Here is a 23818-nt window from a genome sequence, read left to right on the forward strand (position 1 = left end):
ATTGATTTAATTTTTATATTTATTTTTGTGGACAGGGGTGGGTTTGATCATTAAATAATCCCCTAGGGAGCTCAGGGATCCACTTACTACTCAAGTGTGATTCCTAAATATTTCCATAAATTCGGTAACGAACTCTTTAATGAATGCACAAGTACACAAGTAACAGCCATTTTAGAATTCACTGTTCAGTTAAAATAAGTTTCGCGAGTGATTTGAGGCTAATTCCTATACACACACTACGATCTGACTGCGCAGAGATGATACGCGGTAACACTTCTGAACATTTTTTGCGCGATTTTTTACCAACGCCAAACTCCGGTTATTTTGCAACGATCTTTTTTGCGCAGAAGTTATGTGCGCAGACAATTTATAGCCGTTGCTGTCGCAGACAGTTTAGTAGTATCGCTGGTGTAGTAAATAGAGATTACTTTGAGATCGAAGTATGAAGTCGAGAATTTGTAACTCTGGGAAAACAAAATGATTGTGTCACCTGCTCGAAGCTATCAGCTGGCACAACATAGCGATAGCGCCGTTGGTTTGTCATGGTTCTACAGTGCAGTATAACGCGATAGTGTCATTGTTGATGACAAGGCTGCGTGTGTGGTAGTGAGCGAAAGCGTTCTTAATATACTTACGGTATTTTCGCCGAATTATCTCGTACAGTTAGGTTTCCGTAGGTTAGAGATAGATTTTTTTTTTAAAGGTGTTAATTTATTTTCTGCACAATGATTGACAAGAAAGATGATGACTTTTCTACAAATACTGACCTAAAATCACCTAGCCAGGCTGCTGCTATTTTAGCACAGTCAAGACAGTTGTTAGAAACGAATACAGCATCGGCAAGTAATTTTAGCATTTGGAATGAGATAGTCATTAATCAGTTTTCACATAAAAATATTACTTAGTACTTATATTCTGGTAAGCCGCTTGGCATAAGTGTAGCACTTATGTTGCATTGCAGGTTCATTCGGAAATCCGTTCGTCGTTTGCACGATTGGCAGAAGCACTGAGGTCTCGCGAGAAACAACTCTTACGCCAAGTAGACGCTCTGCAGAGCCAACAGCTGGCACTGTTACAATCGCATGAAAGTGTTCTCCTGGAGCGTTCAATGTAAGAAATATCTTAATACAATATTTGTAAACGAACTAGTATTTGTTTTAAGCAAAGCTAATAAACTTAAACAGTTTATCAATACACAGGGTGTTACAAAAAGGTACAGCCAAACTTTCAGGAAACATTCCTCACACACAAATAAAGAAAATATGTTATGTGAACATGTGTCCGGAAACGCTAAATTTCCATGTTAGAGCTCATTTTAGTTTCGTCCACCTGCGCTCAATGGAGCACGTTATCATGATTTCGTACGGGGTACTCTACTTGTGCTGCTAGAACATGTGCCTTTACGAGTACGACACAACATATGGTTCATGCACAATGGAGCTCCTGCACATTTCAGTCGAAGTGTTCGTACGCTTCTGAACGACAGATTCGGTGACCGATGGATTGGTAGAGGCAGACCAATTCCGTGGCCTCCACGCTCTCCTGACCTAAACACTCTTGACTTTCATTTATGGGAGCATTTGAAAACTCTTGTCTACGCAACCCCGGTACCAAATGTAGAGACTCTTCGTGCTCGTATTGTGGACGGCTGTGATACAATACGCCATTCTCCAGGGCTTCATCAGCGCATCAGGGATTCCATGCGACGGAGGGTGGATGCATGTATCCTCTCTAATGGAGGACATTTTGAACATTTCCTGTAACAAAGTGTTTGAAGTCACGCTGTTACGTTCTGTTGCTGTGTGTTCCATTCCATGATTAATGTGATTTGAAGAGAAGTAATAAAATGAGCTCTAACATGGAAAGGAAGCGTTTCCGGACACATGCCCACGTAACATATTTTCTTTCTTTGTGTGTGAGGAATGTTTCCTGAAAGTTTGGCCATACCTTTTTGTAATACCCTGTATATATACACACACACACAGGGTAACATGCATCAGAAAAATATTTGGCGGATCATACAAAGGATGCAAAACATACTTGAACATTTCAGGACACAAAGAAGGTTATTATGTTACCGTACGGAAGTGATAAAAGTGTGAGATGAATATTTTTGGCTCGTTCAACCTGTGGGAAATTCTGGTACATTTGTTAAGGGGCTGTTGTTTTAAAATACACTAGTGTAAAGCATTAGTAATATTAGCATAATTGGATCTTGTACATAAGTATTTACTTATTTATTTTGTTGTCATTTGATCATTCAACAAAACAGTATCTGTGATGTGAAATACACATTACAAAAATAGTGTATGCATACGTAAAACATATACAGAGTAGGGCAGCTTTAGATGATTATAGGGCAGGAAATTGGCCATGGCCTTACCAGTGGAACCATCCTGCCATTAACCTTGAAACTTGGGGACGCTATGGAAAACTCACAGTGGATAGAGTATGAACCCCTTTCATCCTGAATGCGCGTCCATTTCATTAACACTGCCTTAACCACTTTGCTCAGTGTATAATTCTGAAAGAAAATCACGTGGCCACCTAATCTACAAGGAGCTTACATCACGCACAAGGCGCATAATCAGTTATGCAACTAGAACATGAAACTTGTTTTGTCAAACTTATGAGAAATATACACGCACGACCATCTGCCAACACTATGTCCATCACAACTATTCTTGGAACTGACCCCCTTCTCTGAAAGCAGGGAGGTTGTACTACATCTGAAACAGAGAAAACAGGAAGTCAACAGCAGAAACATTCTTGTTCAAAGAGACAAAGCATAGATGGCACATCTGTTAACAGATTAAAAACTACTCATCAGTAAGCAAGGACCTAGTATTTTTTCAAGCTAACACACCACAATGTAAACACTTCTCAAAAAGATATGTTTTTAACTCTGTTTTAAAAGCTGTTTCCTTCTTCAGCCTCCTTAGGTTGTCATTCCATTACAACAAGTGACACCAAAGTGGCCATCATGTTTCTGAGTGTGACTCATTCGTGCACACTTTGTGTTGAGGTACCAACAGTTACATGTGTTGTAACTATGGTTACTGCTATTAATTTGCAGGACCCAAACATAGGTCATGTTATCAATACACATCTGAATATGTAGAAGGATAGTACTGTAAGCGCACAAAACTTTCGAAGTAGGGGCTCGCAATGAGCCCCATGTAGAGCCACGTGACAAGATTCAGATGGCGCTTTTCTGTAACGTAAAACTTTCCCTTGATCAGCTATTAGTTTTACTCCAACAAACTATTCGCTAACCTACAAAGGGCAGGAAGTAACCAGAGTACAGTGAGAGACTATGTCACAGTAGCTGAGACTGATAAAGAGTAAGTACTTGTGTAATAGCAAAGTATATTTCATGAGAGTGAAGGGATGTTATCTCTCAGGTTTTTTCAGCATGATTGATTGATAGTGTGCTGTGAGGTGTTCTGCTGAGTAGTTGTTGTCAGAAATCGAAATTGGCTGTAAACAGCAGTATGAGACCAACAATAGTTCAGCCTGGTTGGAGTCCAGGTAGCAAATGCATACAACCACAAAACTTGCAACACCTGAAGGAGATCGCTGAGTTGGTCATGAAATATTTTGCATGAAATGAAATAACAATTGAGTAGAAAACCTGGTAGAACATTATTAATATTTCAGCAATTACTACTTTTGTGCCATGTGAGTGTTTCAAATTTATTATAGTGTAATGTTTAATTTGGTGGATAAAACATCTATTCACCAAGTGGTGGCAGAACATACACTTAAGACTGTTGTAATTGGCAAGCTTTTGGGGCCAGTAGCACCTCCTTCAGGCAGAAGGGTTGAAGGGGAAAGAAGAAGGGTGAAGGAAAAGGGCTGGAGAGGTCTAAGAAAAGGGGCAGATTTCATAAAGTCACCCAGAACCACGGGTCAGGGGAGACTTACCGTACGGGATGAGAAGGAAAAACCTTTCTTTCCTTCAGGGAGACTTACCGTATGGTATGAGAAGGCAAGACCTTTCCTTCTCATCCTGTACAGTAAGTTTCCCCTGATCCACAGTTCTGGGTGACTTTCCCGAAATCTACCTTTTTTCCTAGACCTCTCCAGTCCTTTTCCTTCACCCTTCTTCTTTCCCCTTCAACCCTTCTGCCTGAAGGAGACTGTGCTACTGGCCCCAAAAGCTTGCCAATTACAACAGTCTTTTATGTGTATGTTTTGCCAGCACTTGGTAGATAGATTTTTTTATACATACAATTAAATAATTTTGTCAATAATTGATTGTTTTAGTTGTTATTATAGTGTATATAGTGTGACAGATTGTAGAGATTTATTTTTAATTGTGTAATAGTTTTGAACTAATTTGACTTCTCATGTCAGGTAGTCTTCACTAATCAAACTGTTCACACTAAACAAATTACTGTTAAAAATATTTTAATGTTATCATCTGTTAATAATTCACAATATTTTTTAAGTCCTTATATAAACTAGTCTGCTGTTGCTCATTATTAATTCATTACCAGAAAGAAATTAGGAAATGATGGAGTAAATATGATATTCATGTAATACAAGCGTTTTCCGAAAACTATCTATCTATCTCTGCATATACATGTACAGCGCCTCTGTGTATGTTGTAATTAGTCTAATTTTGGTAGTTTTTCATGGGATAATTAGTCTTTAAGAATTTGCTAACTCAGATTTTTCTGTGAGACACTCCTGCAAGTCACACAGACCTGTGACTATTTGTACCGTCTTCTTGGTATATGTTTAATAATCCTTGTTAGTCCTCTTGGTATGTGTCCCTAAATACTTGTTATATTCTAAAATGGGATGCATGAATGATTTATAAGCAGTCACATTTGTGGACAGATTGCATTTTCCAGTATCCAGCCAATGAACCAATGTCTGCTACCTGCCTTACATACAGCTGAGCCTATGTGGTTATTCGATTTCATATCTGTAAAAATGTAAGCACCTTAGTATTTTTATGAGTTGATTGATTCTAATTGTCACTAATTGTTATTGTAGTCATAGCATACTAAATTTTATCAGTTTATGAATGCACTATTTGCATTTCTCAACCTGCCTAAGTTGCCTGTGACTGCAGTCATGTGTGTGAGTTGGGTTTGCGTGAGTATGTATATGTCAGTTTGTCATCTAATTTTGATGACAGGCCTTACTGGCCAAAAGCTATATTTGTGACATTCTTTCTGTTGCGCCTATCTGCAGCTCAGCATCTCTGCTATATGGTGAGTAGCAACTTTCCTTTCCACAATATTGTTACATTCCATCCTGGGTTTTACGTTGTTTTATGTAAAGGATGTTGCTGATCTTCACAGCACTTTGAAATATTATCAAAATCTGCTTGAAAATTTGTGCTGCTTTTCTCAGATATTGCTTCTTAATAGATAACTGCATCATCTACGAAGTCTGGGGATACCATTAGTACTGTTTGGCATGTCATTAATGTACATCTACAAAAAGTGTTCCAACAAACTTAGTTGGGGCACCCTGAAGTTACTTCCACTTCTTTAAGTGAGTCTCCATCCAAGATAACTTGCTGCATACTCCATGCCAAGAATCCTCAATCCAGTCACGAATGTTTCTGCGGTGGTGTGTAAAATGCTTTTTTGAAGTCAAAAAATACTGCATGTACCTAGTTTCCTTGATCTATGGTTATTAGGATGTCCCGCGTGTATTTTGCATCTTTTTCAATGCATGCTGCAGGTGGAATGAAATACTGGGCAATGGAATACAAGAAGTCTTCTCTGCTTTCTAAAAAGAAAAGATGAAGGCTCACAATAAAGCATGGATCTTTCAAATATGGCCAACAAAGTGTATGGAAAAGGAGTAAGTGAATATTCATAAATATCTGAAGCTTCTGAGAAAGCCAGTCCTGAAGTGATAATTTTTTCACAGTGAAACAGATAGTTTAAAAAAAAGTAATTCCGCTTGGAGATACACCTAGCTTTGCAGGATTTTGAAAAAGCTGTTGATAATATTGATGGGAATAAGTTTTGGGAGAAAATGTGGTAAAGAGGGTATCTAAGACATGTGATCAAATTAGTTCAGAATATTTATTCCAGTATCAGAATGAAGACAGTGGAAATCAGCCATTGTTAGAGGTATAAAATCAGCCACAGAATTTCCATCTACACAGCTGACTTGATGTGAACCAAGGACATTTCCTTTTGGAGTCAAATTAGAAAGCTAATAATTTGTGAACATGTTGCGTATGCAGACAGTCAAATAACCGTTCAGAAATTTAAGACAAACTGTGGAGGATATGAGCTGCATCTCTGTGCGATCGGCATTTATATTTGAAGATTTCAGCAACTAAAACTTAGGTAGTGTGCTCCTAGGAAAGGAATCTATGAGATCAGCAATCTGCCCCAATTGCACAACATTGAAGCAATGGCATTATTGCTTGTAGCTGAGCTGCTACATGACCTATGAACAGGATAAACCAAACAATGGAAAATCCAGGATGGAATGTAACAATATTATGAGAAGGAAAGTTGCTACTCACCATATACTGGAGATGCCGAGTCGCAGATAGGCACAACAAAAAGACTCTCACCTTTCGGCCTTTAAGGCCTCTCGTGCGCTGAAATGAAAATGTCCTGCCCCCGTCCTGGCACCTTGGTAGTCTGCCGTCCACTGAACTTACAGAATACACTCGTCCATTGTTAGACAACCCCTCCTCCCAATCCCTTACCTCAAGGCTCATACCCATATAATAGACCTAGATGCAAGACCTGTCCCATACATCCTCCCATTATCACCTATTCTAGTCCGGTCACTGACATCACCTAGCCCATCAAAGGCAGGGCTACCTGTAAAACAAGTCATGTGGTCTACAAGCTAAGCTACAACCACTGTGCTGCATTCTATGTAGGCATGACAACCAACAACCTGTCTTTCCTCATGAATGGTCACCGACAAACTGTGGGCAAGAAATAAGTGGACCACCCTGTTGCTGAACACTCTGCCAGAGATTATATCCTTCATTTCAATGACTGCTTCACAGCCTGTGCCATATGGATCCTTCTCACCAACACCAGCTTTTATGAATTGCACAGGTGGGAACTTTCCCTGCATCGCATCCTATGTTCCCATAACCATTTTGGCCTCAAACTTCATTAGTCACTGTCCCCACTCATCCAGCCCCTTCCCTGTTCCCATTCCAGCACTATACAGCCATCATTCCACCACCACACCCAGTCTTTTTATTTCTCTCCTTTTTCGCTACTTCCCCCCCCCCCTCCCCACCTCTCCCCTACCCTCAATCTAACCTACAGCACTTCCTATCCACTACCCCGCCATACTATCCCTCCCTCTCCCCACTTCAGCCTCCTTACCCTCCCTCAGTCCGCCGCTCCCATCATGCACTGGTGCTGCTGCTAGCAGTGTGGTTTCAGTTGCGTGAGGCTGCAGTCGTGTGTGTGTGTGTGTGTGTGTGTGTGTGTGTGAAGGTCTTAACGGCTGAAAGCCATAATTGTGAGAGTCTTTTTGTTGTGCCTATCTGTGACTCGGCATCTCTGCTATATGGTGAGGTGCAACTTTCCTTCCCCTAATATTGCTATGAACAAGATAAGGATATAAGCAAACAAAACTGACACTTGGTGTGGGACAACTATAAAAACCCATAAAGTGAAAGTGGAGAAAGGTGTACAAATGAAATTACAGAAAGTGATGGCAGTTGCAACCTTTTTGTATAAAGCAGAGTGTTTAGCTCCAAGTAGGATGAATCGTAGGCAGTTGGCAACATCAGAGATGAAGTTCTTTAAAGCTGTAAAAGACTTCAACAGAAGAGAGTTAAATCAGGAACATCCCAATAATGGCTGAATTTTGGATTGAATATATAACAGAGAAAAGTGCATAAAATAAAGAAATAGGAGGAACACATTCTGTTTATTTTCAAGACCACAATCGTGAAGCAGGCCATACACTACAAAAGTTCAGAAAGGTGGTTTTTGGGCAGCTCAAGAACGGTATGGTAAACCAGAACAGGCTTATCTTAGCCTGAATCTGGGAAGCCAGGGAAGAAAATACTTATTTAAAAAAAATCTCGTTTAGAACTATCTTGATTTGTGTATTTCATTGAAAATTTATGTAAGTAAATAATTAATAACAAGTATATGGCCAAATAGAGCAAATGCTGCAGATTTGTGTAACTGATGCATGGCCTCTCACCTTGTGGTCCCATCTGTCTAAGACTATGCATTGTTTATTGCCAGATGCATGCAGTCTGACTACATCTCCCTATGATTTGTCATTTTAATGGTAAAATATTCTGAGTGACAGAGCAGCAAAGCCTTGCAGGTCAATGTGTTATGTTGACCATATCTTTGAATGCTTTTCATTTATATTACACAGTTTGTTACTTCTTAATTCATTAATTTATCTGTAGACAATTTCCACTGTGTAGGTGTATTCAAAGCACATACAATTTTGATTATCTTTATACATATAATGTACACAGAGATACCTAATTTAATCAGAACTTAATTTAATCACCTTTAGATAAAATGCCCAATACTAGTCCAGGATTTCCTTTACAAAAGGTGGGCGAGATAGAAAAATTAATCCCAGCATGTTGCTGTCGACACAAAAGTTAATACTCTCACCTTCATGTTATCAGAAGTTTACACATCCCCATTTTACTTCCGTAGTGTACACTGTGCACTCACCAATTTTCTCTCTCTTACACACTGGGATCTTTAATCTAGTTCTTCTGGCTAGTTATTTTTTACTATCATTGAAGTATCATGTGTGAATACTACTACAGTCTCAACTACTGCTGCTGTCATGTTATTTACATACAAATTTAAAAGAAGCGGCCCCAGGTTGATCCCTAAAGTACACCAAACTTTACTAACTGAAAATTAGAGTATCACTTGTTTTATGCTTCTTTTTGTTTGTTAGTGTGCTGTGACATACACAATCAGATCTCTTTGAGAGCTCAAGGAAAACTCCACAGACTTTTCTTTGTTCTTCTAGCACCCCAATAAAGTCAGCTACAAAGTGCTACAGGGAAAACGCCCTGACTTGCACCAACCAGTTGAAGAGATCGGTGGCAGGACTATGTTTAACAAGGGTCATTGTTTGTTGAGACTAATGGCAATTTCCTATTAGGTAGTGCTGCTCGAGAACACGAGTGGAGTAAGATGGACAAGAATACCTCTGCTCCCAGCCTCTTGCGTCATGGCTCATATTTCTGCAAAATCCTAAGATGTAGGACCTGTCCAACACATGTTTCCACAATCACTTGCTCCAGTCCTGTCACAGGTATCTTTCATCTCATCAAAAGCAGTGCTACTTGTAAAAATGCTCATGGTATCCACAAACAAAGTTGCAACCATTGTGCTACTTCCTGTGTGACATGTCAACTATTAAGCTATCTGTCCCCATGAATGGCAACCATCAAATTGTGGCCAAGCGACAGCTGGAGCACCCAGTTACTGAGTAGGTGACCGAACATGATGTGTTTCACTTTAATGAGTGCTTCATAGCCTGTGCCATCTGGATTCTTCCCACCACCAGAAGTTTATTCTGAACGATGCAGCTGGAAGCTCTCCCTGGAATATATCCTTCATTCCCATAATCCACTTTATGATGCATGGCAGATGGTACCTTGTACCACTACTAGTCATTTCCTTCCCTGTTCCACTAACAAATAGATCGAAGGAAAAACGATTGTCTATACGGTTCCCTATGAACCCTAATTCCTAATATCTTATCCCCACGATCATCATGCACAGTGTATGTTGGCGGCAATAGAACCAGTTGACAGTCAGCTTCAAATGTTGTTTCTCTAAATTTTCTCAATAATGTTTCTTGAAAGAGTGCTTTCTTTCCTGCAGAAAGTTCCCGAAGCACGTCCATAATACTTGCATGTTTTTCAAATCTGCCGGTAACAAATCTAGCAGTCTGCCTCTGAATTGCTTCAGTGTCTTCCCTTAATCTAACCTACTGTGGATTTCAAACACTCAAGCAGTACTCAAGAATGGGTCGAAATAGTGTGCTATATGTGGTCTCCTTTACAGAGGAACCATACTTTCCTAAAATTCCCCCAATAAACTGAAGTTGACCATTCGCCTTCCCTACTACATTTCTTACATGCTCATTCCATTTCATATTGTCTTGCAGTGTTACACCTACATATTTAATCAACGTGGCCCTTCAAGGAGCACACTACTGTTGCTGTATTCAAACATTACGTGTTTGTTTTTCGTAATCAACTGCATTGACTTCCATTTGTTACTTAAGAGCTAGGTTTCATTCATTGTACCAACCAGAAATTTTGTCCAAGTCATCTTGTATCCTCCTACAGTCACACAATGATTGCACCATCCCAAATACCACAGCATCATCAGCAAACAGCCAAGATTGCTACTCACGCTGTCTGCCAGATCTCTGATGTATACAGAAAATAAAAGTGGTCCTATCGCACTTCCCTGAGACAGTCCTGATGATGTGTCTGTTGAATGTTCACTGTTGAGGACAATGTACTGGGTTCTGTTACTTAAGAAGTCTTGGAGTCACTCACATATCTGTGAACCTATTCCATGTACTTGTACCTTCATTAACAGTCTGCCATGGGGCATGGTGTCAAATACTTCCTTCTCCTACTCCATGCCTTCTGTCCTGCCATCATGCATACCTACACCTTTGCCCTTGTCTACTTCTCTTCTCACCACTTTCCTCCCCCCCATTCCTAGCCAGCACAGCCTCCTACTGCTGCACATAGTGGCTCTATCCTATCACTATTGCATTCCTGCATGCTCCCACAGACAGCACTAGCATTTTCCCCCACCCCTTGCCCTCCCCAACCTGTACCTCTTCTGTACCCCCAACTAGACTGCTTCTCATACCTGACGCAATTGCAGTTCGGCCTTAGTGCCCAGAGACAACATTGGCTTCATGTGCGTAAATTGTGCTTCTGTGTGTTTCCTACTTCTGCAGAAGAACTTTGTCCTGAAGCTGAATGTTTCTACCATTGTTTTCCATTGTGCCAGTCTGTGACTCGATGACTCTTCTGAGTGGTGAGTAGCAATTTATGCTTTGCATATTGTTGTTGTTATTATTATATCCTAGACTTTCCATTGTTTAGAAATGCATTGAGATGTATATGCCATATTTTGATGGAAAAACTGGTATGCTTGTCTCACTTCATGGATACAAAAGCAAGTTGTTTTTCTCGCTGCCATACCACCACCTCCATTATTGTAGATCTTAAGTTTTCATGAAGTGCCCAGTTGCAGGAGTAGTCAAGAATTTACTAAGGAGTGAATTATGTCATATTTACAGTTCCATTGGTGCCTATAAAGTAATTACTATTCTCTCTCTTTCTTGTGATAGAATGGTATAAGACAGTGTCATCCTGCTGGTACTGGGTATGTCTGAATCTGAAGGAATGACAAAGTTGAACAGCTGCCAAGGAGGTGAGAGACAAACAAACAATCATAATAAACCATCCCTTTGCAGTCTGTTTTCTTATTGTTCAGGAGAAAATCCTTTAAATGGAAGAAAGAAAAAAGAAACATTGCTCAGAAATGGGCATCAACAAATTTCTGCTAAATCAATTCTACAGCAATGACACATTTACACCCTCCCAGTCAGAAGGAAATAATTTGTCCTTAGCTGTAGTTGAGGAACATGATTTTCTTTATTATATAAATGCGAGTACATTTTTTCAAGATTTATATTCGGTGCAAACTGTTCTGCATATAGCTTAGGGACAATATTTTTGTTGCAGAGTTAGCAGTACTCATTTTATTCCAGCTGTATTTTCTTCCATTTATTGTGGCTAATTTTAGGGGAGTTCATCTTTCAGTTATACAGGGTGTTACAAAAAGGTATGGCCAAACTTTCAGGAAACAATCCTCACACGCAAAGAAAGAAAATATGTTATGTGGACATGTGTCCAGAAACACTTACTTTCCATGTTAGAGCTCATTTTATTACTTCTCTTCAAATCACATTAACCATGGACTGGAAACACTCAACAACAAAACGTACCAGCGTGACTTAGAACACTTTGTTACAGAAAATGTTCAAAATCTCCTCTGTTAGCGGGGATACATGCATCCACCCTCCGTCGCATGGAATCCCTGATGCGCTGATGCAGCCCTTGAGAATCGCGTATTGTATCACAGCCGTCCACAATACGAGCACGAAGAGTCTCTACATTTGGTACCGGGGTTGCGTAGACAAGAGCTTTCAAATGCCCCCATAAATGAAAGTCAAGAGTGTTGAGGTCAGGAGAGCGTGGAGGCCATGGAATTGGTCCGCCTCTACCAATCCATCGGTCACCGAATCTGTTGTTCAGAAGCGTACGAACACTTCGACTGAAATGTGCAGGAGCTCCATCGTGCATGAACCATATGTTGTGTCGTACTTGTAAAGGCACATGTTCTAGCAGTACAGGTAGAGTATCCTGTATGAAATCATGATAACGTGCTCCATTGAGCGTAGGTGGAAGAAACTAAAATGAGCTCTAACGTGGAAATTAAGCGTTTCCGGACACATGTCCACATAACATATTTTCTTTATTTGTGTGTGAAGAATGTTTCCTGAAAGTCTGGCCGTACCTTTTTGTAACACCCTGTATCTTTTGGGGAAACTCTGTGCACTATTAATGGAACATATTCTTTGATTCTTTGAAATTATGAATGTAACAGGGTTAAAATACGGCGATCAAAAAGTTATTTACAACTTGTGCTGAAACCATACTGTACTTATGACTTAGAGGACATGAAATGGAAGCAGCAGTTGAGAAGGGAGTGAGACACTGTTGATGCCTATCTCTGATGTTATCCAATCTGTGCTTTAAGGAAAAAGAGAGAGAGATATTTGAAATGGGAATTCAAATTAAGGAAGAAGGAATGAAAACTTTTAGAATTGCTGATAATATTGCAGTTGTGTTGGAGGCAGCAAAGACTTTGGAAGGACAGTTGAACAGGCAGGATTTCCCCATTGTGTCCAACACTGGGTTAGTATTCCAATACTGGAGAGCCTCGGCAACAGTGATGATCTAAGAAGGGGAAAATAAGCTTAAGATGTAAATTGAAGTTTGTGTTAGGGAGGGCATTTGACTTGGATAGTCTATGCAGCTGTGTTAGCTATAATGCTGTGGTTGTGTAGTGGCTAGCACACCTGCCCAGTGAACAGGGAGACCTGCGTTCAAGTCCCAGCCATGGCACAAATTTTAATTCATTTCTTCAGTTTCTATCATTATCGTGGATAAAAGATGAGATTCAAATGTCTCCAGGAAGATTTAGTTATATCAGAATAGATAATGTGTGGAAAAGGTGTTATGAGATGAACATCAACAGAAGTAAAACAAGAATAATGAAATGCAGTCATATTAAATCAGACATTGCTAATGCAGTTAGATTAGAAAATGTGACAGTAAAAATATTAATGAATTTTACTGTTTGGGTAACAAAATAACTGATAGTTGCTAAAGTACTGAAGATAAAAAATGCAGACTTCCAGATGGGTAGAGTGAATAACCAATGGAGTGGTACCGAATCAGATTGAGGGGAAAAAAGAAATGTATGTCACAATTTGATAGGCCACACCCTGAGGCATCAAGGGATGATGACTTTTAGTAATGGAGGGAGGTGAGGAAGGGAAAAAAAAATTGTGGAGACCAAGGCTTGAATTCAGTGAGCAGGTTCAAATGTGTGGAGTAGTTATGCAGATGATAGACTAGTGCGGAGAGCTTCATCAGACCAGTCTTCATACTGAAAATGACAACAACAACAACAGTGCAACACCAGAATCTTTTGAGCCCAGAAATAGGTAATCAAGCAGATTGATGTTGTCAGGTCATTAACTCTGTAGAGACCATTCTTGAAGTGCCTTAGAAGTCTGACTCTTACGTCCCTATATGTGTACTCCATCATGTGATTTGTTGTTGACAGTATTGACTAAATCAGAAGAAACTACATCATTCAGATGTTTGGTGAGTGCTAGACAGAAAAATAACTTGCACTTGGATAACACTCAAAGTATTGTACAGAAAGGTCTGCACTATTTGGTAGGGCTCATTTTCATTGTCTATCAGCACAACAAAAAGAGTGTGATAATTATGAAGTCTTCATATCCATAGTCAAAGGTTCCTTGTGGCGCACCACTTCAATTTTGTATGGGAGTTTCTTGCAGTAGTCAAGAACTTTTCTCTGTAGTGTTATTTTCCATATTTTATTAACTCTTCAATTTTTTTGCAAATTTGTAATCAGCATTTTGTAAACCATGTTTTAACTCATTCCAAGACCAAGCAGCTTCGGAACATGATAAAGAGATAAAATACAAATGTATGTTGTTGAAGTTTTCCATGCAACTACAAGATAATCCATATTTTTGTCACCAAAGGCACATTTTTTGACAAAAGGACACATTTTCATATTCTGCAAACAGATTTAAAAAACCTTCAATAATTATGAAGCAGCAATGGAATGGGTGATCACAGTAATGTGTACATGGGAGGGGGGGGGGGGGGGGGCATGTGCGCATATATGCCATAAGCAGTTTTAATTATTTAAAACATTGTAATTATACCTTTCATAATTTTTGTGCAGTGATGTTAGTAACTTGGATTATGAGTGCCTTTATACTTTTGCTGCTGATGTTCCCAGGAGTTACCATGTTTTTGTTATTCTTTATGATCCACTGTTTCATCTTGAGTTAAATTTTCATTTCCATGATTTGTCGTTCTGTTGGGGGTTGGTCTGTGTTCTTCCTTTGTGAATGATTATTATATGCCACAATTTTGTAATGCTAATATTTCTTGATTGTTAAAAAAATGATTTTCTCTATTGCTGATTGTGATACTAAGAAACCTACCAACAATGAGACTTCTGATATTAGCAGTATGTTGGGTCATCTTTCTGAGTCTGTGAATTTTTTAGCTTTGAGCTGTAGTATTTTTCTGTCAAATAAGATACTTGTAATGTTTGCAAAGTCAGCTTATCGACACATTCATCAACAATTTGTTTTTAGAGGTGATATGCCTAAACCCCCTATGCAAGTGAAAGCTGATTTGAAAGAAGAGGAAGCACTGCTCAATGCTATACAATCATTTGGTAAAGTCAGTGTAAACCGAGGGACCATAATAATCATGGACAGTACAGAAGCATCATACTCTACACCTTACAGGTAAAAAATGTGACTGCCACTAATAATTTTTTTTGTTTAATATTTCAAGAATGTTTTGTGTATTGATATTACTGTCTAAAAATGTCAATCACTTATGCAGATTGGAAGATTATCAAGATGCAAATGAGGATCACATGTCATCATACAAGTCATTATCAGAAAGCACTGCTGAACAGGAAGTGATCCGATTTGGCTTCACACCTCGCACGAGTCTGAATCTTTGTCATATGCCTTCAAAAGGAGCAGATGCAAGAGTAACGGTAGAAGATATGAATTCTAATAACCAAGTAAGTAGTTTCATGTCCTAAATGAAAACGGCATTGCACTGTTTCCCTGTGAAAGCATATGTGACATCAAAATTATGTTTTAGCAGTAGTGCTTTCAATATTTTTTTTATGATGACAAAGCAAAAACAATTCCCGGAAATAATATATAGGAGCAGGTGCCAAAGGGTGTGTTAGAGAACTGAGAAACAATATAAATTTCCTGAATTGGGACTTTCTTATTCCAAACCTAGAAGGAAAACTTTGGACTAAAGGAAATTTGTGATGTGTAATGGAATATGATCAGCCACGAAAGGAAATCTGGTTGCTGATTAAAGAGGAAGTAACCAAAGTTCACAAAGATGATCACTGCTATTGTCCAGTGTTACTTTGACACTTTCCACTTGCTTCTCGTGATGGTTGCTTTCCGTGTATGGCCCAAAACATTTTTGTTGTTAATTTATAAATTGCTTAGTCAGATTTAGTCCTACCCTCATGACTTGCATTTTTTGATCAGAAACCATTTTTGCAACACTCACAGACATTTGCTTTGTACAGCAGTGTGAGTAATTAAGGTAAAAGTAAATAGTGCGCACTGTGTCCCCAGTTGTAAATGGAACATTACAGCTAATGTGCACTGTTCAGGCTGTCAGCATGCCTTGAAGTGCCATTTTGTGCTTCGACCAGTGATGCATTGTTGCTTTTCAGAAAGAAAGGTTGTGAGCAAAAGAAGTTGCATGTTGAATTAGCCACGCCATAGCAATGTCATCTGAACATTCCACTGCTATTGTAAAACACACATCAAAGATCCCTCTCATAATGATGCTCATGATTAACAAATATGCCTGTGTCCACTTCTTATAAATTATGGCTCCTAGGTATCCCCAAGAGGCTGCAACAGAACTGCGTACTGACTTTTCAGAGGCAACTGGGAGAGAAGTGTTGATGTAGACCATATGCAACTATGCCCACATGGATTCTTTAATAATGGAATCCATAGAAATACGACTGGCGGAAAATCTGTTAAACCATGACAGCGGCTACCAGCTGGACAGTGCATGGAATCCCATCATCTCCACGATTTGCTCAAATCGAAGATGACAGAGTGTGTCGACGGCCGTGACAAACAGCAACGCAGAGGGCGACTGAGTTCCACTGTGCCACCAGCGAGGGCACTGCTGGCGGGCAGTGTGGCTCATCTATCAAGTTTTCGACACATGCGCAGAATAGTTACAGTACGCTATATATTGCGGAACGGAGGACGTTTTCGCCAGTCTGCGACGGCTCACCTGAAGATGACTGGCAGGTGCCCAGTTGAAATATCGTACGAAGTATTGAACAATGACCGGCTGCAAGCCCGAAATTTGTTTGAACAGTCAATTCGCCGGGAAAATTTTAAAATTTACATTCCTTGTTGGTTTCTGTAACCAAGTGGACAGTGCTAAAACACACTAAGGAGGAACTAGTATATTATCCTCTTAGGTTTGATTGTTTTTCTACAGATTTTTGGCTTAACAATTGAATCTCTGTGCCCTCCGCCGTACTATGTGACAGAACCTCATTGTACATGATAATGTGTACTTCATGTATCAGTCCGGAGTTGGTTGTGAGCTGAGAAAGAGGTTCGCCTGTTGTGGAGGTATGCTAAAATTCTCTGTGACCTAGAAGATCATTGGGAGTCTGACTTCTGCATACAGAAATTATAATAATATATTTCAATGAATGTAGTTTTTACAGCCAAGCATAACGTAGATAATTAATAGAAGCTGAGATTCAGTCTGCACAACAATAGCAATTTTCCTGTAATGATTACTTTCCAGATGTGGCACAAAACATATTTTGTTTTAATTTATAGTAAACTGCTCAGTCAGATTGAGTCCTGCCCCCGTGACTTTCATATTCTGCAATTTTTTTTAACTAGAAACATTTTTTCTTTGATTTTTGTACTTAGTGTTAATTTACAGCTGGAATAAAGAGAAAGGAAAAGATTTACTAAAAATATTATTGTTCTCTGACAAAATTCGGTCAGAATTATGTGTATTATTCAGAGTATCATCTTCTTGTATTCACAAGACAATATCAAGTTAATTTAAATCCACACCAGGAAATTGGTAGATGGTCAGAGCTGTCAAACATTTCCCTTGGTGTTGCCAAGTCTCAGCTTTACTGATAACAGGAATAATGTTTCCATGGTCAATCTATTTCCTTAATGGATCTAAAAATCTTGCACTGCTAAGTACAATTCGAGATGAACTGTGGTCAGCAGCTTAGCTGAATGAAGCAGTATTGAAAAGATATCTAGTGAAATCTTATTTAACTTTATTACTAGGGTAAGCAGCTAAGTGTAGCTAGGAATTGTGTTCAGATACACTGATGCCTGCCTGTAGTGATTTACTAATGTGAACTAGGCAAGTAGTGCTGAACTGTGTAGCTCATATGGTTTGTTTGAAATTTAGATCTTACTCACTTCACACTGAAGACAAATTTCAGGCTTGCAGATAATTTATGTAGAATTATTGTGGTGTAATTCTTAAAACTGACTGCTGCCTTAATAGTGCTCTGTATGCAGCTGAATATGTCTCTTTGGGCAACATGGAAATTAATTTCAGTCCTTCCACCAATAATATTCAGAATGTTGACTGCCACATAGAGTTTGACACGTCTTGTCTGTTATACATAAAAATTCGAAGCTTCGCACGTAGTAAAGTAGATACGGGCTATATCGAGTAATTACCTGTTGTGAAATTTGGTTTACAATGTGATTCGTAAGTCTTGTGGCAACCTTATTTCAATAAGAAGTTGTTCTGACTTGTTCTACTCAAATGACACAAAATTGCACATGGACACAATCCATTTTGAAGTCATCAGTTAGTAATAGGCTACTGCTTTGTAATGCTTAGAGTAAGCACATCTTGAAGTTTCTTTCAACATAAGCTAATGATGACAAATGTTAATGCATTAAAATTTTCAAGTCTATTGTAATCAAGGCAGCAGTGCATATGCTTACAGATTTCTCCTACTGTATACTGCAAGAGACATCAACATATCACTAGTTAAGTCTTTTGTCTGTTGAAGTTTGCTGACAGTGACTTCAAAAGTGACAAAATTTTCTCATGCTTCTGCACTAGGTAACTTTCAAAATAGGTAGTTCTGAGTAAAAGCTAGTTTAATACCGCCCATATCATTTGTAATTAACTTAAGTTATTCACATCCAGTTGTGTGTGTCCCAAAAGCAAATGTCATGTCTGCATCTCTATCAGACTTTCTCTATACAGTATTAACTGTGCTTACAGTAGACATTACCCATGTGAATTACACAGTAATAAAGCTCTTCATTCTTGTCAAACTGATAAGCTAGAAGCAGGCACTGGGAGGGGTGGTTACTGCAAAGATAATGTCTGATTCATTGGAGGTCCTGTGAAACTGTGGAGTAAGAAGTGTTCAGATATGAACAGTCAGATATCTGTTACGGAAGTATTTTTGGGGGAAACTGGTGCTACTAGCATGTCAAAAAGAGACATAAATTCTGGCTGTTCTGTAATAATCACATATTTTTGTGAATTTAATGCTCCCGTTACTGATAGACAACTGGAACATCCAACGACATACTGTGTGAATGGTAGAGAACACCATCTACAATTTGTTGCTACCTACAGTGCTGCCAGTTGTGCAGACTTCTGGATCTAAAAATTCTGAAATGTAATTGGCAAGTTAAGGATTAGGCATGGTTAGTGATTGCAGTGACAAGGTTGTTTATGAAAAACTGTACAAGTGGTTTCTGCAATGTTGTGTTGAATATGAATCACAAAGGGTAAACTTTGGTAACACTCATGGGCAGCATTTACTGTCGTTATCCCATTCACATGCGATGGCAGTCATCATTCCTTCTGGAAATTATAGGAAGAATAAGTTATTGGCAATCTGAGAACTCTTCATCGCAGTTTCAATAATAATAATAATAATAATAATAATAATAGTAATGTCGAATACTTCTTCAGCAATATGGTGATGTCCAGATGGTGTGATATTTTGGCAAGCTGACTTCTTACCATCTTCAGGCTTTCCTGATGATAAATTGATGTATAATAATAATAATAATAATAATAATAATAATAGAGAGTATTAGTACTATTATTGTGATATGATATGTGCATGTGGCTAGGGCCTCCTGTTGGGTAGCCGGTTGCCTGCTGCAAGTTTTTTTAGTTGATACTATTTTGGTGACTTGTGTGTTGATAGGGATGAAATTATGGTAAAGACAACAAAATACCCAGTCCCTGAGTCGAGAAAATCTTTGACCTGGTCGGAAATCAAACCTGGGCCCCTTACATGACATTCTGCTGCCCTGACCGCTCAGCTATGGAACTGGAAATAATAGTAGTAGTAATAATAATAATAATAATAATAACAATAATAATGTATTCATTGTGAAATATCGTAAATTTTTGTGGTTGAAATAATTGTATGTATGAGAAAATTGTTCATTGTATCCTTATTTTGTTTTCACTTCCAGAAAACATTCAGAGTTGTAATCAAGCTAGTTGAGTTATGTAACACTTTCGTGTTGAAAAGGCAGACAAGATGTCTGTGAAAGGGACTTATTTGAGAACAATTTTTAGAAATAGTTACTGATGGCCACATCAGAACCACAATCAAATCTGAATCCAAAGCAGCATAATCAGTGAAGTTAATGCATAGCCTGAAAGTATATTTATTAAGGATAGCAACTTACAGAGCAGAACCCCCACCTAGAAGAAGAGTGCTGCTGTTTATACAAATGTCAAACATATGAAACATGCAAATATTATATACATAAGAAAATTTGATAACCTTCTAGAAAGAAGTATTAAATCAACATTTGCTAGTAACTGGATTTGAACTGGCTGCCCATAGCAAGCCAGCTAGCAGCACCAACCATTACTCTACGCTCCTTGCAGCACAGCTCGTGGCATTCTTCCGTCTCCTGGGTAAATGGCAACATGCTGTTTCAGAAGGTATCATTGGACCTGATGACGATATACTTGTTCTAGATCTTGTTAGTGGTCCTTTGTGTGGCAGCACCAGAGAATCCTTGTGTTCTGGTCATGTTGTCACATCCTCTTTACTATGAAGAGCTTCAAAGGTAGCACCTCCAGTCAAAGCTTTGTGATCATCGAGCAGGCCTTCAGTTTCCTTGAATGAGAAACCCTCTTTTACAATCTGTGCCTCAGGGTAGATGGACATGGATAATATGTCTGTGCATTTGTCTTTGTAAGAAGAGTCATAATCCTTGACTGTGTGTGTGACATCTGACAAGTGATGATATGCCCAAGGTTGTGCTTCAGTAATTTTCCGCGAAGATGTCAAATTTCATATTGAGTCTCCTGGACTATGTCTGCTATAGTGCTCTCTGTCCATTTCCTAGGCATCCAGACATTTTAAGAGAGCCACCTGCCTTTTTTGATCATGGTGATGATGGGTTTCACGTATTCATCCTGAGTATTGTGTAGTTGAAACAAGAACAGTGTATCCAATGTTGTTTCGGCTTCTTGACCATGGAGCAGAAAAAATGGAGTAAAGCCTGTAGTGTGTTGCTTCTCAGAGTTAAATGTGAACATCTTGACCAGCAGTATTTTATCATAATCTCTCTGTTCAGTATTAACATACATAGAGAGCATATCTGCTGGTGTCTTTTTTGAAACGTTCTGTGAAGCCATTCATTTGTAGGTGGAGTGCAATTGTCATCCTGTGGTTGATGTTGCATTGTGAAATTGCTACTGATATCAGACTATATTGGAAAAGTTTTCCATGATTGGAGATCATCATACAGAATGTTGAAATTTCTGGAATGTTGGCAGTTGACACAGCTTTGATGACAATGTAGTGGGTGAGGTAGTCAATCCATAGATAGTCATTTGTTGACTTCAGAAACCACCACCAAGAGGTCAATTCCGATCTGGTGAATGACGCTGCTATTGCAGCACGTACTTCCATCGCTGGCATTCCTGACAGTGGCTCGTGTAGTGTCTTAACAGACCGATAGATACCTGGCCAATGACACCTGCATCTAATTCTGCCTCAAATCTTCATGTATCCAAGGTAATAAGACATTGGGGCTTTGTGGAAATACTTTAGGATAACCAGCCTTGGATGAGGTTGAATGATAAACAACCATCCCCACCCCCACCTCCAACTGCATTGGGTCATAGTTCCTCATACACAATGTTCCATTTGTTAATTGGAAGTGTCCTTTGGTCAGTTCTTCCTTTGGTTTTCAGCAGTGTTGGATCTTCTCCCTATTCAGCAGCAATGTCATTTAATGCAGTGATGACTGAGATGTCATCCATGCTGCTGTGTTCATCCAAAGAATTCCATGAAGGCAATCAGTGTGATGGCGTTTGTGTCCACTTTTGTATACTACTGTGATTTCATTCTCCAGGATCCAAAGCACCCATATCGGCATTTGATCCAGAAAATCCTTCAGGCTTGCCAGCCAACATAGAGAATGGCCATCCATCACAATGGTGAATGGTTTGACAAATAAATGACTGAACTTATCGATGACCCAGACAATGGCAAGGAACTCTTTTTTTCAGTTGTAGAGTAGTTCATCTGGGACTGGGAGAGTACTCTGGAAGCAAAAGCACCTCATGATTTAGCACTAGAACTGCACTTATCCTAAAACTGCCAGCTTCTGTGTGAAGGTCTGCTTAGCATTAACATTATATAATGCCAGAACTGGAGAAGAGATTAGTGCCTCCATGAGGGAAAAGAAAAATCTTTCTTGCATCTCATCCCAGAAAAATTTGATGTCTCCATGCAGTAATTCTTGCAAGGAACGTGCCTTGATGTATAATTATTTTATAAATCGCCAGTAGTATGAGCACATTCCGAGAAAACTTCTCACATTATGAATGTACCAAGGAGTTAGAAAATATTTGACTGCTTTTACTTTCTCTGGATTGGGACAGGCCCCATTGCCATTAAATAGGTGCTCCGAGATTTCTTTTCTTGGATGATCAAGAAGCACTTTTTCGGATTCAGGCAGAGTTCTGTGGTCTGAAGACACTTTCAACTTGGTTGTCAGGTGACTTGATGTTCTTCAGATGTCTTCAAAAAATGACAGTGTCATCCAGATTGCAGTGACATATCATCCATTAAAGGTTTCCAAGGAGGTTGTCTATCATATACTCAAAGGTGGCTGGAGCATTTCATAGTCAAAATGGCATAACAGTAAACTCATAGAAGCAGTCGGGTGTTGTAAAGGCAGTCTCTACCTGGCCTGTGCCATCATTTACCAATAGCCTATCGCATGACCATAGTTGAGAAATAATTTGCTCCTTTCAGGCAGTCTAGGATGTCATCATTATGTGGCAATAGGAAGACATATTTTATTGTGAATTTGTTCAATTCGTAGTTGACATAGAAACACTGAAATCTTTCATCTTCATAAAGACCACAGTAGAGGACCAAGGATTCTCTGAAGGTTTAATTATGTAATTTTGCAGCATCTTCTCCTCCACTTCCTCCAGAATTATGTGTTGTTCAGTTGGCAATAACCTATACGAGTGCTGATTAATTGATGGATGGTACCCAGTGTTTGTATGGTGTTTCGCTATGGACCTCTTGGTCTATCTTTCCTCCACTCCGAATTTGAAAGTATCCCAACATTGTCGCAGAATGGCTGTCACTCGTTGACATTGTTGCTGGATTAGGCCAAATCCAAATTGGCAGTTTGATAGTAGCTTCCTTCACTGTGTTTGCTGTTATAGTAGCAGAATGTGATTCTTCATTATTGACACTAAGCCACCCTTCCTGGACTGGTTTGGCTGTCCCTATGCACATACGATTAGAGATGAGTTGTGGCTACTTCTGTTAATTAGTGATTAACAGTTCTCCTTGACTACTTGTGACCCCTATAATCATTATGGTTATGTAGGTTTATTTTGGGAGCCTGGGTAGCTTTTTGCAGTTGATAAAAGCTGTATATTTTACCTGTTTGTGTTGACTGATGAATCAATGTTGTCTCAATTATTATGGCGGGATAACAATATCTTCAGTGTCAATCAATCATCCAAGGCAGTGTAGGTGTGGGTGTGTGCGCGCATGCAGTCAGTCACTTTTGTATCACGGAATATAATCTTCGTTAGCAGGTGACAGTAAGCTTTAGACACTACAGAAGAAAAAGACAAGGAGCTTGGCTGTCGATGACATCGATCAGATTTCATGACATTGTGGTAATTGTTGTCCATGGATTATTTTCATCTGTGGCAGCCTCATCTTCATAGATGATCGCCTTGTGTAGTTTTCCTGAATTCAGTGGCTAGGTGAATGGCTGGTAACTCTGTACAGTGACAAGCAGTGGCTATGGCATGTGACCTCGTCCATGGTACAATGATGGGCTATGTCTGGTGGGTAGATTATAATCG

At 39.2% G+C, this 23818-nt stretch overlaps 1 protein-coding gene across 1 annotated transcript in view; it reads left to right on the plus strand.

The window, feature by feature from the left end:
• The first annotated feature begins 408 nt into the window (after positions 1-408).
• Positions 409-23818, plus strand: part of LOC126203687 (uncharacterized) — a 29725-nt gene continuing 6315 nt past the window's right edge. Inside the window, exons 1-4 of the mRNA XM_049938056.1 lie at positions 409-839; positions 962-1110; positions 14992-15147; positions 15248-15434. Of these exons, the coding sequence (XP_049794013.1) occupies positions 726-839; positions 962-1110; positions 14992-15147; positions 15248-15434 (606 nt within the window). The 5' untranslated portion in view covers positions 409-725. The remainder of the gene's footprint in view (positions 840-961; positions 1111-14991; positions 15148-15247; positions 15435-23818) is intronic.

This window comes from Schistocerca nitens, chromosome 9, assembly GCF_023898315.1.
Source record: "Schistocerca nitens isolate TAMUIC-IGC-003100 chromosome 9, iqSchNite1.1, whole genome shotgun sequence".
NCBI lineage: Eukaryota > Metazoa > Arthropoda > Insecta > Orthoptera > Acrididae > Schistocerca > Schistocerca nitens.